Source organism: Montipora foliosa, chromosome 8 (assembly GCF_036669935.1).
Source record: "Montipora foliosa isolate CH-2021 chromosome 8, ASM3666993v2, whole genome shotgun sequence".
NCBI classification, from domain to species: Eukaryota; Metazoa; Cnidaria; class Anthozoa; order Scleractinia; family Acroporidae; genus Montipora; species Montipora foliosa.
The window spans coordinates 30,860,477-30,877,976 of NC_090876.1; the positions used below are offsets into that span (position 1 = coordinate 30,860,477).

The 17,500-nt window shown below is 39.5% G+C and overlaps 1 protein-coding gene across 3 annotated transcripts in view; it reads right to left on the reverse strand.

The window, feature by feature from the left end:
- Nucleotides 1-17,500, reverse strand: part of LOC138013182 (protein white-like) — a 45,394-nt gene that overhangs the window by 2,320 nt on the left and 25,574 nt on the right. For all 3 annotated transcript variants that reach the window (XR_011125184.1, XR_011125185.1, XM_068860199.1), the window contains 11 exons: nt 14,778-14,843; nt 14,243-14,283; nt 13,720-13,825; nt 13,185-13,316; nt 9,614-9,706; nt 8,105-8,162; nt 6,629-6,706; nt 5,698-5,803; nt 4,165-4,265; nt 1,528-1,610; nt 1-981 (listed from right to left, as the gene is read on the reverse strand). The exon at nt 1-981 is cut by the window's left edge. Coding sequence is in view for 1 of the 3 variants with exons in the window: in XM_068860199.1 (XP_068716300.1) it covers nt 880-981; nt 1,528-1,610; nt 4,165-4,265; nt 5,698-5,803; nt 6,629-6,706; nt 8,105-8,162; nt 9,614-9,706; nt 13,185-13,316; nt 13,720-13,825; nt 14,243-14,283; nt 14,778-14,843 (966 nt within the window). In the remaining 2 variants the exon portion in view is untranslated. The remainder of the gene's footprint in view (nt 982-1,527; nt 1,611-4,164; nt 4,266-5,697; nt 5,804-6,628; nt 6,707-8,104; nt 8,163-9,613; nt 9,707-13,184; nt 13,317-13,719; nt 13,826-14,242; nt 14,284-14,777; nt 14,844-17,500) is intronic.

Consider the following 17,500-nt stretch of genomic DNA (forward strand, 5'->3'; position numbering starts at 1 on the left):
AACGTTGGATGATGCTGAAGATAATGTTTGATGGAAATAAAACTTCGTTCAACAACTTCCAACATCATAGAACATGGTGGCCAAACGAGTGCAACATGTTCGATTCAACATTGTTGGATGATATTACACTAACATGTTAAGTGGACCCGTTTGGCCAGGCCTTAACGGCAAGAAACGTAATAGTGGAAGAAAACAAAAAACGCTCTTCCCTTCGAAGCCCCCACACAGTGTCAGTCTTCAGTATCACCAGTCCCCCAGTTCCCGGTTATTTTTTGAAGAAAGGTTATGATGATGATGATGATGGTGATGATAACGATGATGTTATAACAGAGTTTGCGACGTCTTGCCCTTTGCTTGTACTGTAAACCCCCTGATTGTGTTATAGCTTGCTGCAGAGAAAACTCGGCAGATGGGTAATTACTGCATTTTTCTTCGAATTTATTTATTGAATCGTCCTTCGAAAATAGTCGGAAATGGCATTTCCGAGACCCCCTTACTTTGGAGCGCTTCGGCGCTTCTTCGTGTGCGTACACCTTCAAAATCCCACGCTGCGCCCATCGAGAGGTTTGAGATTTTGCTACGGCCTTTCGCGTGCAAAAACTTTTCGGGACCTTCGAGAAACGGGTCCCTGGTTAATTTCTGCCACATTGCCGGTTTGATTTTAGGAAACCTCTATTAAGCGGTCAGCTGACTATTTCCCCAGCGTGAAATTAATAGATGTTTGACTGTAGGAGTGTTTTTTTACCATTTATAATCGAGGAAATTGTAACTTTTGTGATTTAGACAGTTTATCCAGCGCTGCGAAATCAAACAATGCAACATTAATACTTGCTCTGGCCTTGCAATTAAATAAAAAAGATCTCTACAAACACCTCATTACTAAGGCTTTTTGTAAGCTTTCTTTAAAAGAAACAGGAAAGATATAAATCTAAATATCACTGTTAAAGCTAACAAAGAGTAGATGTCAATCAGCACATGATTCTGAAAGAAACAAAAAAAGAACCATGTTAGTTTTTTCAACGCTATCCAAACGATTGCTGTGAAATACGCTACCAGTCACCCTTATCATTCGACTTCGTCTCGGGATACTTCAACAATTTTTAATTAGCCCTGAAGCGACTTCTGTATACTCAACAAGTATATTTTCAACATGGCCGATCAACATGCCCCCCCCCCACGCACGTAACACAAAAGTTACTTTCACTTGAGTCTGTAGAGGATGGCTGCAGGTTACCCATAGCACCACTCAAATGAAAACTCGTGAGCGGTGAGAGAGTTCCGTGGAATAAACAACGGCATTCCTGCAATCTGGTTGTGTGTTACCTATGGAATGGTATGAATACATCTTCATCTTATCCGATCGTTTTACGAATAAATACCCGCAAATATTTTTTGCGAATTGCCTCTTTATCCTAGATTTTGATGAACATCTTGAGAGATCCTAGATTCCTATATCACTTTAATAACGCATGAGTAATTCACTGACGCAATTTACTGTCAACTTTACTGGACTCGTGCTGTACTAACCTTATCTAATTGGAGAAATTCAATTACATCGTTTCCATCCGCAAGACATGATGTGTCTGTTCGGTTGTCTTTTATTGAACAGGCTAGAGCAAAACCAAAACAAACAAACAAAAAAGAATGCATGTAAGAAGAACATATATGTTGTGGTTAATTTTTTTTCCTGGTTCAAAATTTTTCAAACTAGTTCAATTTTTATTTTCCTTTGTTTCAGACTATTAATTTCAACCTAGGTCATTTTATTTTAAACTAGGTTGAAAGTGAAAGTAGGAAACATCAACAAAAACCTATCAATTATTAGCAAGTACGTGTAATATATTGGTAAGTAACTTGGTCGTAGAGGTGAGTGGATTAAAGTGGAGGAGCTTAAATTTTTTCATGAGTATTTGAGTATTTTATAAAACTCCAGTGGTTGTTAAATCTAGGCACTGATTTTAAATGATTAGCATTAAGGATGGGCTCACGCATACTGTACATGATAACCGATTCTACTTTTCTTTCTCAGACCTTTTTAGACGGACATTGTTCATTGATGGATCTTCTTAGGAGGGCAGGTGGCAACGATATTAAATTATCTTCTTAGGAATAAAAGAAGTGAAACATACACGATGTATTGTTGATTTTTAGTTTGCTTAGTTAATTGCTCTATCGTTTGCTTAATTTGAATTCGTAATAACGAAAAGAAGGTAAAAACAAAACTTTGAAAAGTCAGGAAAAAGGGTTTCATAATCTATTGATCAGAAGCCGTTTTGTAGGCCCTTGAAGGTGTTATTTCTTTTGAATTATCAAATAAAATATTTGGTGAGTCTGTTTTGTGAGTCTGTTTGTCGTGATAAATCCAAATTGTGCTATTATTTTGGCAGAGTCCCCTTCAAGTTCTACAATTTGAGCAAGTAGCACATTTGGACGAAGGGGCGTTTCCTTTTCCATTTTATTAATTTTCAGCGCCACATAACCCTGAAGTTGGAACTTCTTCTTTTTCTTCTTCCCTTTCTGGTGTATGATAACTGCAGAAGGCAGACAGCTGGCTGCCAACAAATAGCGCTGATAATCATTATTTAAGTCTAAGCACCCATTTCAAATAGTGCTGATAAGCAGTATGTAAGTCTTAGGACCCATATTTGACCGGTTAGCTTTTAATAACTGTGATTTAGGGTCAGTCTGCAGTCCGCGGTCTGCATTTTGCATGTGTCAGAAACCGATCTCCTTCAATGTCTGGCTCATCCACTTTTTCACATTATTGACCATTCTCCTGCTCTGTATTTGATGTAGCTCTGACGTGTCCACTCATTAGTGGCTTTTTGATTTCTTTTCTCCGAGAGATTCGGAAAACCACTTCATACGGCATTTTGTCAATTGTTCTGTGAATGTTTTTTTTTTTTTACAAGCGGTTTCTCCAAGATGATGACATCAGTGGTTCGGAGACGAGTTCTTTTCTTCGACTAAAATGCAAAAGTTATTTTTTGTTGTTCTATTTACCCGTGCCAACATCTTTTTTTCACAGTTCGAACGCTGTGTTTGTGGCGAAAATCGGTTTGTTATCATGACTAGAAATGATGTCTTGAGTTCCTGGTGTATTTTGCATAGCGACGTAAATAAACTTCGTACGATATATGACTATTTGTCCCTCAGAATCAAGAGCTCACCTCTTGCAAACAATTTTTACTTTTGTTGCACTGGAGTTGATGTCCTGTGGTGTGAGAGTTCGAATCCTTGGAACGGCATGGAATGTTGTGGAAGCTCAAGGTAAGTGGCACAGTCCGTTAGTAGGAAGGAAGAGGGGAGATACGGTAAGTGGAAGAAGAACGGAAGGCAAGGGAAAGGTAGAGGAGGGTGTTTTCTTTTTTATCCCCCCTAAAAATCCAGGCCCCATTTTTTTTATTACATCCCGAAAAAGGGAAAAAACAACCTAGGTTGAAATTAAATTAACCTGAATTTTAATTCAACCTGTAACATATTAATAAAATGCACAGTAAACATAATCATAAAATGATGAACATAAAAATTAAATGAAATACTTTTTAACACAAGTCACATCAGGTGTTACAAGATAGGTTTGTTTAGTTGTTCGGTTCAAATTTTTATAGAAGTTTTCCAAATGGTTTCTTATGTGTTTTATGGGGATGTGTTTTGAAAATCTAAGGAGAATGGTATCTATTCGGCTACGTCGAACGTTCGAGCTGACTTGAACAGAGCAGTTTTTTGAAATGTCAGCCTGTTTGTTCACTCTACGAAGACCTTTGAACGGGGTACAGAAAAACACCAGAAGACACAGATAACGAAAACAAGCAAGGAAACATGCATCAACAACAACATCAAACAAACGACAATAAAGAATAAGGAATAAACAAATTACTCATAAACAATGGTTATTCTATTGCAGGCGGTGACTGAACTAGAAGCCGAAAAAATTCCCTGTGAAAAGCCGTTGACATCTTATACTACACGAAGAAGGTGACGCCAATACTATCGAAAAATGCCTACTGATGGTGATGGTTTCATGAAATCATGATTTCTTCGATTTCGGTTTAACGATAGGTTATGGGAACTTGATGTTGTTACAATCGACCAGAATTTGGACAGTCACGTATATCTGTAACTGAAAGTTAACAATTTTGTAAACAAATATTTGAAGCATACTTATGTTTCCATAACCATCCCACTGATTTACTAACAGTGCCTCAAACGCGTAATGGAACCAGGAAACATATTTTAACCAAGACAGCCAGGCTGGTATGGTGCTGAAAAATTCAAAGGAGAAGACTTAATATTAGAAACACTTGTTGGCCAATAACTTTTCTTGTTATTAAGAAAAAAAGTGTTGGTTTTGCTGCCAGTTGTTGGAAATTCTTGTCGAGGTCTGACACCATTTTTACTATTCTTTGTGCGAGTGATTGATGAAATCAACTGAAAACACTGGCGACCAACTCGTTCCCAGGGTTTCTCTTCTGTTCCCCTTGCTCCAAGTACAAGTCGTCCAAGTACATTAGAACGAATTTCAATCTAGTGTCGTAAAACGCGAGAACTTGGAACCATTTACTGAGTGAAGTAATCATAAACCAGAGCAATTCGCTAATTACTTTCGACACTCAATTGAAAACCGCTCTATCCATGGAAATGTCATCTTGTTGGTCCAGAACTTACTATATCTCCAATATTATTTTTTTAAGCGTTCTCGTTTTTTCTCTGAACTTCAACCAAATTAAATGGTGAACATTTTGGAAAATTGGATTAATAGAGGCAAACAGAGAGGTGTGTAGCTTCCCAAAAGCTCTACAAATCTGTAGCATATCAGTGACTTTGTTACTACAGTGTCACAAAGTACCCAGCGAGCATCTCGGCGTTGAATCATCCCACCTGTTGTATGTTCTTAGCTACGTAATGATCGCAGACAGAGGCACTGTATTGGAAAACTGGTCTCACTATGGTCTTGTAAGCTCTTTCTTGGGTTTTGATCGAATATGAATGGAGAGTGCAAAATAAAAAGCTCACAGTGTTATTTACTTTAGCGGTGATGCAACTTACATGCTCATTCTTGCAAAGATCACACCAGTGTAAATCTCAAGACAAAGAGAAACTGTTCGCGGGTTTACTCGTATAAAAACTTTGAAATTACTTGGATTGACTTCCATTTGCAAGTCAAACACCCGTTTTTCCAGGTCAAAAACATCCTTTTCTAGTTGCAGGTAACTACTCTCATTTTTAAAAGTGACAGCACTCGCTTTTAATAAATGATCCCGTGACTCCATGTCATATATGGGAGTCTGCTGGATCTATACTCTGTTCCAAAATGTTTTTGTTTTTCTCCGCTTTTCTCTCTCATTAAAAACCAACATTTGAAAAGGTCTGCTGTAATTTCATGTGACTTGCTTTACTGTCTCCCCAATACGTAAAGCACCTGTGTTCTGCTAGATGAGCTTGAGACCTTTTTTAAGTGCTGTTATTTCATTACTTGGATTTGTTTATTTTTGGTAGTCGAAAACAGAATATGTGTAAGCATTGCAATCGTAACTCGCACACGCAAGAAGACTTTCAGGCATGGAAAGGTTTTCCTCTATTTTGTCTGAGCAAGATTTTTCTCTATCCAACAAAATTGCGGTAGTAGGATATCTTTCACAAAAGTTTGTAACATAGAAAAACGCAACAGAACCAAAGCGAGCAAAATTAACTCACTTGTTTCTGATGTAGAATCCCCCAATTAACACTAGTGGCAGCATCAACGGTGCACTGATGGCAGAAGCGAAAGGTACGGTAGGTGATACGGTGGAAACTATATAACCTACAACAAGAGAAGTATACCAGGTTACTTTGCATCCCAATTAGTTCGTGACATCATCATGGTATTTAATTGCCCATGCAGTGTAGGTCAAATTACCAAATGCTTTTTGCTACTTTTAAGAACAGGAGAGGAGAGGTCAAGGGGTTAATAATAAGCCGATATCAAAAATACTATAATACTTTTTGTTCGCCCCTCCAACATTTTGCATAAGCGTTGTTTTTATTTTCTGTTGGGACGTATAATGGTCCCAAGAGAAACAATACATATGCAAACAAAGAGTATTACGGTGTTTTTGATATTTGCTAATACTTTTCGTTTGTCCTTCCAAAAATTTTCATAAGCATTGTTCTCAGTTTTTCTTGGGACCATTGGCTAATAACTAAGGAGGAAATTCGGCTTTTTTTTTAGATTTCATGTGCAAAAATGAACAGACGGTTGACACACCACCTTCTTGCGCAACAAATTTTTGTGTTGCAAAAGTAGACGTAACGTTTACGTTTTGCAACATGAACATTTGTTGCGCTAGAAGGTGGTAATACGCGCAACAAATCATCGCAACTTGCAACGCAGCATTGTTGGGCGACAAGTTGCACGAGAAATGTTGCCCGTATTTCTGGGCCTTTACCCCAATTTTCTTTTTGGATACCAAGAGCACTTGCTAAATTCTGCTTTCTCCGCATAGTTTTGAACCGCGCAAAGATATCCCTGTATTAAAAAGCACCATTCATAGGAAATCCAAGTATCTAAAGATAACAATAGTAGACACCGTCCTTAATATCAGTGCGTAATAATTCGAAAGCATCGAAGGAAAGAAATAGCACAAACCATAAGATACAGCAACCATGCTGACCAACGCCAATATTCCATAAGCATAAAGAAACCGTAAAAACTGGTCTCGTAAACCTGAAAAAACGAAATTGGAAGGAAAATGATCCTTCATTTTCTTCCAATATATTTAGTAGGAAAGTAAGAGCGGCAGTCAAACGAAATATTTTGTCACGCAGGAGCAAATTTGCCTTGAACAAGGTAACTTTCTACGAATGTGGTTTTTACCAACTTATATTGTTTCCTTAACTTGCCAAAAAGCACACTGGTGAAGTTGCCACGATTGTTACCATCGAAATTCAGCTTTAAAATATTTTTCAAGTGACAGTTTCAGTCTTTATTCACGAGTATTCTTAATGAAAAGAAAGGCATTCCAGTACTATTTTTTGGATTTTCTTCACTTCCCATAACGAACGTTCATTCTTACAGTACTCTGTTTGCCTCTAATCTTAATTTATATAGAACACCTGTAAGGTGGGACTATGGTAAATTCACGTTTAAGTATAAAGCGGTCCAAAACAATTCCAGCTGAATTGAAGCTCCTAGGCAATTTCTCATTCAAAATGAGACTGTTGGAAAATATCTGTTGCAAAACCAGGTTTAGTTTGCTGATTAGGGTTTTTTTTCCTTTTCACCATTTCCTAGCTTAATATATAGTTTATTATATAATAACCCAATTTATTCTCGTATTTTGATTGGTTCTTGCCTATGATCTATTAGAGGACAGACGCACGATTGACGTCACCATCAGCTTTTATGCGAATAAAGTTTAATTCTTTATTATATAAAACAAATAGATTCCATGTTGCCGTGCGTCTGTTCAGTAATAGATCACAGAAGACCTCAAAATGTGGTAAGAACATCAGTGACAAACTCGGCTATCGCCTCGGGTGACACGTTTTTGTTCTTACACATTTTGACGTCAGACGCACGGCAACATGTAATCTATTAGTTAATTTTGTAACATTATTAGTTAGACCGAATATTCAAGGTATGTCAAATATCTGGTTACGTTTCCTGATTTCTAATGCAGACTATATACTATGTACTATACACTATATACTATGTCATCTTGGTTCTACCTGGAGTTTATTTACTTCAACATGACAGTGACCAACACGAAAGCCTTGCGGGCTAAGTCGGTCCCTGTTCCGACACTGTGCACGCAAAGTGAATTACTATATCTTAATTTACTACTTTTTACTCTTTATTTTATCTTGGATTATTTGATCTCTTATTACCTTGATTACTATATTTTCTTGTGAATAGTGTGAAATAAACTTTGACTTTGACTTTTTGTGAATACTCAAGGGTTATACAATTATGATGTGCTAAGAATCAGAGAGAGACAGAGAGGCCAGAGAGTCTTCTTTGCCCCTCCCAACTTTCACCCTATGAAATACATGTACAAAATGAAAACCTCATGGAAACGCTTGGTACGTATAAAATTTACTGCTCTCACAAGTCCTTTCTTACCAATCATCCAATAAGCTATGGCGATCAAAATTAGGGGATTTAAAACAAACAGGGGAGCCTGCGAAAAGAAAAAACAAGATATAAAAAAGACAAGAAAGTTTCCCATGCATCAATGTTCAATGAAAAACGGCAAAAGGAAATTAAAACCTTAAACTATGAAAAAAAGAGATCATTTGCTTGTTTTCACAATTACACTAATTCATACCAGTAACGCTTGTAAAATGTTTCAAAACGTCAGTTGAGGATTACGTGTTGTTTGTTACATTTGCTAGGAACGGTGATTGGTTTAAACCAATCAGAAGCTAAACCAACCAACTCCAACTGTGATTGGCTCCAATGCATTTGCGCTCTTGACGCCAACTACTATTGGCTTTGTGTACTCTGATTGGTTCAATCTTTAAGAAAATAGTGTTTTAGAAATAATAAGGACCCTGGTAATCTGAGCTAAAAACAATCCTTTGAGAAATGCTCTCACTGCCCCGCAGTGGCGAAGTTTCCATCCGCAAATTCCTACAATAGGCCTTATCACGGTCTTGGAAGCCATCTTGACAGGTAGGCAAGCGTGTCCGAAATAACAGTGTGTCTATGAGAATCTGCGTTAAAATAACTTTAGAAAACCTTGAATGTAGAAAACGTTGTGACTGGTAAACTTTAGTTGCTAACCAAAGGACTTCACTAACAAAATTTTAGGATCCTAGCTGCACTAGAATTTGCCCAGCGGAATTTTAAATTTTGCCATACAATTGCTTGAAATTTACGCTCAGACAGACAAAAAAAATTTAAAATTACGCTGGGAAAATTGTAGTGAAGGTAGGATCCTCAAATTTTGTCAGTAACATCTTTGGGTAACAAGTAAAGTTTACCATTCACATTTATTTGTTACACTCTCAAGGTTTCTCTCTTAACGCAGATTCTCATAGCAACGCTGTTCGGACACGTTTGCCTATCCGTCAACAGTGATAAGGCCTATTGAATTCACTTTAAAAACAACTTGAGAGCAGCGCATTGACTTCCCAGACACAAAAAGGGGTAGATTTGATATAAGAGTACCACCGCATGATAGACTCAATAAAGAGGTGGGTCATATAAACAGACAGTACAAACAGGAATAAAAGAAACTCACATTTTTTACTGCCGTTAAAGTTTAGACTTGTAAACAGAGATTTAGAAACCTACTTGTGTAATGGGTAAGCGCTTTTTTTCGTATCAGCTATCGTGCATTTGCCACTATATAGATAGAGCTCCAATTCCAGCCCTTTACTCGAAGTTCAATGAAAAGAAAGAGTAATTTCTGGAGCTATTAACTATCAAATATCGTATACGTGTGAACTTGTTTTGGAATATTTGTAATAAAGCCAGTTGATTTTGTGAAATCATTTAATACGAAATAGTACTCGGTTTCGATGAAGGATTTAGGTAAGCAATGGGGGCTTTAAGCTGCAGTGCTGTAATGACGATAATCATAATTTATAGTTTAAAAAACCCTTAAACACTCATTGTTGTACATACTTCAGCAAAGGTCTTAGACAGGAAGTAAACATCTGTTCTGTACATTCCATTGTGGTGCTCGCGTAAAAACACAGAAAGCTCGACCGGAAACGTCTGGGAACGTAGAAAAAGTGAGGAAAAAAACGACGTTAAATGCATTTTAGGAAACTTCGATTCAATGCAAAGACAATGCTGGCCTTCCGCGGTAATTCGCCAGGACAGATGAGACCAAACAGCACCTTGACCTGCGATGTGGCATTTCGTTCTGGTTTTCTTGGTGTTGCTAAAAGGAACCAAAGTTATTTCTGCCTTGCAATACTCTTTTCAATGGCAACTCTGTGGTAAGTAAGCTATATGTATTCCTCTATTGATTAGCGGGGTGACGATTATGTTTCATTGGATTTTACCATATAGGGAAGATATTTGTTTACAAACATTGCTTTTGTTATTAAATATGTCCAACCACAGGAACAAAAGATCCTTTGTCTCGACAGCCAATGGACCTCTGGTTTGCATTAATGAAAATAGGTGACGTCAACGATATCTTCTCAATAGGTGGTTTCACGTTACGTCATTGCCGCCATGTTAATGAACGAAAACAAAAGATCTCTCATTAGCTCCTTTTGTTCGTCCACCAGCATTGTACATTGCAGCATGGTTATCTGAGTCTCTAGAGATTGGTTGTAAACCACCTGTTCTGTCGTCGAGACCGAATGCAGTTCTGAGATATTCAAACTCCTTCGAAGCACTTCTCGCCCAAGCTAAGCTGATGCCGATGATGATTGATTCGGAAAGTTAAAGTTTTAAAAAAATGCTGTGGGCAGTGCAATAAAGTGCGATAAATTTTGGCAAATTTACTAATGAATAGCAAATAATTAGAGTCTGAGAAAGTGTGATTCTGTAACGAGTGAGATGTAAGACTCTTAACATGAGTTTACAATTTGAATTAAGAGGGTTTAAGCATTGATATTTGCAACGTGGATTGATCGTAGTGGAGGAATCGCGCGAATACTAGGTCCTTCAATGCATTAATAATGAATTAACCTTTCTAGGCAAGTTAATACAACTTCTATATATGTGGGGGGGGGGGGGGGGGAGGGGGCAGACAGCGAAGAGGAACAGCCGGGTGATTCTGATTTTTTCTTACACGAAGTAGTTTTCCTCATCAAAGTTCCAGAAGTCGTGCGACGAAAAAATGGAGATGTAAAAGGTAGGCTTGGCGTTATGTAGTACGCGTATCAGAAATAAAAATTTACGATACGTTCGAAAGATCCGCTGTAAGCATTTATCGGAGAGTGCTTGTTGCTTGCAGCCTTGCTAAAGCTCGTAATTTTTCCGGCTTCGATAACGTTTTGTTCTGAAACTTTCCTCAAGAAACTTTCCCCGCTCTACGCAACTATGGTTATCAATGAGGAAAACTACTTCGTGGAAGAAAAGATCAGAGTCACCCGGCTGCTCCTCTTCGCTGATTGGCCACAAAGTTTTAGAAGCAGGGAATTCGAACGTTTCTGGAACTGGTTGGGTAAGAGTAACTGCCCAGAGGCTCTTCCCGTTCTTTTAGTAAACTGTCACGGCGAACATTCTATCGTCCCGACTACCTGCCCCTTGGTCTCTGAGGATGGGGCGCATCTGGCAGCCGCTATCAGTCCATATTTGATCATCATCACCATCATCATCATCCTATCTTTGTTTACACTCGGAAAGATTGTGACAAGGTGACTACGGTTCATCATAGTCCTTATCCGAGAAGACTTGAAAGTCTAACCTTTTGCGAAAGTAATACCAACGGCAGCACTTTCTCATCAGGTATTTTAAGACTCTGAGTGCTGGTCTGGCCGGAGTCGAACTCACGACCTCTCGCATGGCAGCCTTAAGCCATTCTCGTTCCCAGAACCCTCCGTTTCTTTTGATCACGTGGTTGGCGAAACATAAGGCTCTGGTCGCACTTAAAATTCAATTTTTTTCATTGTCTGGTTAAAATTGTATACGCAGAACAAATTAAATTACAAGTACTACGCATTACATTTTACTTCCGGCCCATATGGCGGGAATAAATGGAACGCGGCAAGCCTTTGTTGGCGCGCTTTTCAAAAGAATTAATCGAAACTTCGGAAATATGGCGACTACGCCGAAAAAGGCTTACAAGTTTCCGCGAAATCAATAGAGAGCTTAAGCAACGACGACGGCGACGGCAACGAAAAAGTCATCTCAAAATATAAATTTGCGTTATTGTGATCACTCCGTGACTATTCACAACACTCCTAATGATATGCGAAAATTAAATAGCACAGAATACCAGCATGTTATTGGCTAGGAGTGCATAAAACACGTGCATGACACTACAGGATAGCTATAAATACGCTTTGGTTGAGATGCGCTCCCTTCTTGCTCAGTTTCCAGCGGAACACTGGTCCGGAAGTTTAGGGGCAGAAAAGCGAAATAAACTGACCCGACGTAGTAGCCACTACGGCAAAACATCCCGACTCACGTTGTCAGATCTCACGCTACGGCTGGATGCAACCGACGTACATGCGCAGTGTCTCATTTTGGGGGAAATTTACTTTTGACAGCCGTATTAACGCCAGCCGTAGCGATTTGCTTAAAGTCCCTAATGACACTGGTCGGAACGGCGCTTAATTTGGGGGAGAAAATGAAAATTTATCTTTAAGTACTGACGTCCTTCATAGACCGTATTCATAAATGGCGGTCAAGAAATTATTCCTTTGTCTTTGTGCTAATCATCCTAACTAACGCACGTGTAGGGCGTGCAAAGCTGTCAATTTTGTTCACTAAATATGCAAATGTTTGACGTTCTCGTTGCTGTGGCCGTTGTCGTTGCCTAAGTTCCCTATTGCATCGCCTGCAACGAGATTATTCTCGATCTTAAGCATCCTGTTTTGTTGTTTGGTAACCGACAAGCCCAATCAAAGCCTTTTAAACTCTTCTTCGAAATGATCCACTCACGATTTTTGAAACGTGAAAGAAGTGCGAATGCCCTGCCGGAAGTCCGAGATTTACGGACATCCAATATTGGCTGCGACCAGAGCCTTTCGTTTCGCCGACCACATAACCAAAGGAAACGGAGGGCTCTTGGGACGAGAACGGCCCGATGCTCGACTAACTGAGCCACCGGTGTGCGGTGGTCTAATTAATCCCCAAATTGTTGTCTTTCGATGGAGGGAGAGGTCTCCCCAGTGAACACGATTCGCCAATCCCCAATTACCGTTAGCGCCATTTCAAATAGTAATGCACGCTTTAGCTTCGTTGCACGAATCTTGTTTGAGGATATCGACATCCTAAATACTCTAGTAGTCTGCTTTTGGGGATTCTGAAATCCTATGCAAAACTGTTTCATAACATGTTTACACAGCTTTTCAACTTGGGTTTCTGCAACAAGCGGGCCGAGTGAGCGACAATTGAGAGGAATCGTTTGCTGGCAAAAAGAGGCATCCTGTGCAAATAATGGACACGTCTGTGTATTATTTTTTGGTAAGAGACAAAAATTCCCTTTACGTATTTAATTATTTTATTACAAGGAGTTATACACAGTAGGGGGCGGGTGACAACATTATGAAACCATCGCAATACTCACAAAAACGACAGCTCCAAGGTTGTTAAATGAGATGCTGGTAAGAAGAAAATAAAGTGCTCCAGATAGGTTTATGATGCCACCTTGGTTCATCTTCGTTTGGAAGTAAATGATCCCTGATAGAAGGCCTAGAAGCTTCATAAAAATATTAAAAAACATTCTTTAGATTTGGAGAATTCGTGGGCATTGCATAGTATGATAATAAACGAGAAGATTTGTCTTTAGCCCAGGACCTGTGAACACGTAGAAGAGTAAAATTATCAAGAAGAGACGGTGATAATTACATTCTCCTTGACATGAACCAAATCCCTGATGACTCCTCTCCAACGCTCTTACCGTCATCGAACTATAGGAGACTCCTAGAAACTTAGTTATCTGCGATCATTTGACATTTCAGTCTTTCGTATGTAGCGGGACGTTTTTTTAATCATTTAGCCCTTTTTCCATAACGCAAGGAACTAAAATCTCAATTCTCTGTCAGACATAAACCTCCCTTGTAAGATGCAAAATATTGCCCTTAAGAGCAATGGGCACTTACTACACTCTGGTACAGCCGAATCCTAAAGATTGCCGTATCTCTGTTATTTGTAAGCCAGGCACGCCAGAAAACAGAACGAAACTGCCTGCAGTAGGAAGCCTTGTACCTAAAACACGAGAAGTTATTAGGTTAGGTTTAGGAGTTTAAAGTTACATTTTATTTATATTTGCGTACGTAGTGTATGTTTGTGCTGCCCTGAACCTGTGATTAAGTATTTAGTGCAAGAGGTTTAAATTAAGGTATATCATACATGTGTATATGTGTTGTCGGTCAAATCCGAGCTCAGGTTGAATCCGTTATTAGCTACAGGTGAAATTGGTGGTCCTCATTTTACCTCAAGGTTGAATATGCTCTCTACCTAGTTCAAAGCAGCTACACGGGCTACATACACGCACACTTTGCGTAGAGAAGGAAGGTACTGAAACATCGGAATGGAGTACCTCACGAAATTAAAGAAGCAAACAAACAAACAAACAAGCAAAAACAAAACAAATAATGACAACAACGACAAAAATAATCTTACGGCGACCGGTGCAGATAGTAATCATCACTCTTGAAGGAATCCTAGGAAAAAAGCAGGTTTTAAGAAAATATTGCAAATAAGGCTGACGAGATATTGTTATACCATTCTGCAATCTATTTTTCATGTTTCTCCATTTGCATTCTAGAATTTGTGCATTTTCAAAACGCAATACTGAAGTGAAAAAATTTGTGGAAAAGACAAATATTCCCCATACGTTTCTTCCGTGGGAGGTCATTTATTCGGCTTTAGTACAAATTAGTGAAGTTCAACACTAACAATCCATTTTTATCCAGAAACACTGCATGGAATGCATTGAGTACAGACCAGTCTAGCGGATCTGCGTGAGTTTAACAGTTTTATGGAAATCAGCCAAATCATGCCAGAGTATGACTGAAAATCGCCGTATAAAGCAACAAGCATTTAGTCAGATCGTTTATAATTATAGAGAAGCTTCTTGAGCGCTTTAATTCTGAATGGGCCAGGTTTTTCCTCGATCAGTTCGTGTATATTAGAAAAATTATTAATCAGATTTCACCTGTCTTTGTACTCTTTCTGGCTCCGTTTCTTTGCATTGACGGGCGGTGAATTCATCACAAATGCCCTAAATAAAGCAAAGAAAAGTCCTTAAATAATATCATGCCTCAGCATGAGATCTAGAGTATGAGGTAAGAGAGCGAATCCCCCATATTTGGCTCTATTCTGATGAAAATGGTTTGAAGTCTATTATTAGTACCGTCATACTGTGCAGTTATTTTAAAGACGACAACTTATTGGTCAGTTGACGTGAAAGTGGACCGCGTAGTCGTGGTAACAACAGACACAAATTATCTTTGCAGCATGGACGCGTTCCAAAATAGATTTCAAACAATTGTCATGGGGTACGGGGATTCCTTTCGGAGGCTGGTATATCGTATTGATGCCCTAGGCTGAAAGATTGTCCGAAAAATGAACAGTTGGCTGCGAAGCGAAGCTTCGAGGGCAACGGTGAAATTTTAAGGACAATCTTTCAGCAGAGGGCCTTATCCTCCGATATACCAGCAAGCCGGAAAGGGGTTTATTTATTTTATAACCCTCCGATTAATTTCTCAAGGAGAACGCACTTAGATCGAAAAGAGAAAAAAAGCCAGCTATCGTTGTCCTTGGCGCGATGGCGGGTGACATAAACAACAAACGCAAGTTGATTGGTTTACTCGATGTTATTCACATAGTGATTGGAGGAAATTTTGACAGGTCGTGATGGCAAGTATGCTCTTTAAAACGCCCCCAAAGATCAAAAGCTTGAATACGTAAATGAAAACAGGGCTTAATTCTAAGTGTTTTTCAATTATGTGGTTCGAAAAGATCACAGCCGACGAGATAATAATCTTGCACAAAATTATTTAGTATTTTAAGGTGTCCTTTGGAGGATTGAAAATGAAATTACAGCCGTGAAGGTTGAGTGAGAAAAATCGGCCGCGGAAGGATGGGAATTCACATTGAACGTGGAACGAGAATGGAGATGAATTTGCTGCTGAATCGAGGCTGGAAAAGGAGCTGAAGGAGGTGAGGTGGAACGGAAGGAAGGAAAGAGTTGCATTGGTTCTGCATCGTTATAAAGCGACTGATGATCGCAGACGACTCGAATTGCTGCTCAATGGTTGGTCGCGCGTTGTACGACTCGATGGACTCGTCGCTTGAATGACCCGTTACACTCTTCACTCGATCGTTTTCAAAACCGGCAGCTTTGAAGACTGTCACCAAGGTAGCCCAGATGCAATGAGCTGTATATAAATAGTGGCCAGACCAGCTTTCTTGCACATTTCCTTGAGTAGATTATCAAGCTTGTGCTTTCCCATCGAAATGCTGCAACACCAGATGTCATCATCTTGAGAAAACGATGCGGCATTGTGATTCTTTGGTTTTTGCCATAAGGCATCCCACCTTGGCTCTCTTTTAGCTAAATGATTCTCCAAACAAGCAACAGGACACCCGGGAAAACCAAGTCAGGCCATCATTACAGACTGGGTCTCGTCGTCGATATCACTGATACCTCCAGGATGATTTTTCGACGCTTTCTCGTTCAGCAAGAGGTATTTCAATCCAACGGTTGTTGTTTTTAGCTGTAGATCACTTGCTTCCACCTCGCACTGATTTTCGTGGCCTCTTTTTCCAAAGTACAAAACTTAAAAACCACGACGTGTTCACTTAACTCTCTGGGTGTTCCAAGATAAGCTGATTATTTGAGTAGAGAGCCTCGAGGCCTTCTTGTGAAATTGACCGTTTGTGCTTTGTGGAAGAAATGAGGTCTTTTCGAGGGAGATCTTTCAAAGTAGCATCTACTGCTTCATTAACCGACTGAAATTCTCTGTCACGAATAAAAGAGAAAGTTTTCTACGTTGGGAGCATGACAAAATACGATCCAGTCCAGCACGAATGGCTTTCATGGTATTGTGGCTGTATGGCTTTCCTTCAACATTCCTTGCTTCCACGTAAAACCGCCTCAACGCACAAAGGGGCACTTTGTATGTCTCAGGCATGTTGAAACAGAAGATCAAGGCAGGTGGAGTTAAGATCAAAAGATATAACGAGAGATGTCAACAGTTCAAACAGAACCACCTGTTTAGAACCAATCAGAAGCTGTTCTACAAAACACTAGATGGAAAGGAACGAGGAGAAACGGTGTTACCTGATCCCACAGAAGCAACCTCCTTCTGGAGCAAGATCTGGTCGGAGGAAGTCGGTCACAATCAGGGAGCATCTTGGCTAGAGGATGTAGAGGTGGAGTTCAGCACAACAGAGGTGCAAGAAGATATCAGCATCACTGTGGAGGATATTAGAAATGGAGTGAGCAAGATGGAAAACTGGAAGGCAGCTGGCTCCGATCTTGTTCAGGGGTTCTGGTTTAAGAAACTGACAGGATTGCACTGTAGATTGCAAGAATGCTTGCAAGACTGTATGTGTCAAGGGAATGTACCAGAGTGGATGGTCAAGGGAAGAACACTTTTAATACAAAAGGACACAGCGAAGGGTACCCAGGCCAGCAACTACCGCCCTATTGCCTCCCTACCCATGATGTGGAACTCTTGACAGGAGTTATGGGAGAGAAGTTATACCATCACTTGGAAAGGAATGGACTGCTAACAGATGAACAGAAGGGGTACAGGAAGGGACCCCGAGGAACTAAATATCAATTGCTTGTAGACAAGGCAATCCTGAAGAACTCCGGAGAAGGTTGACAAACTTGTCAATGGCTTGGATAGACTACAAGAAGGCATATAT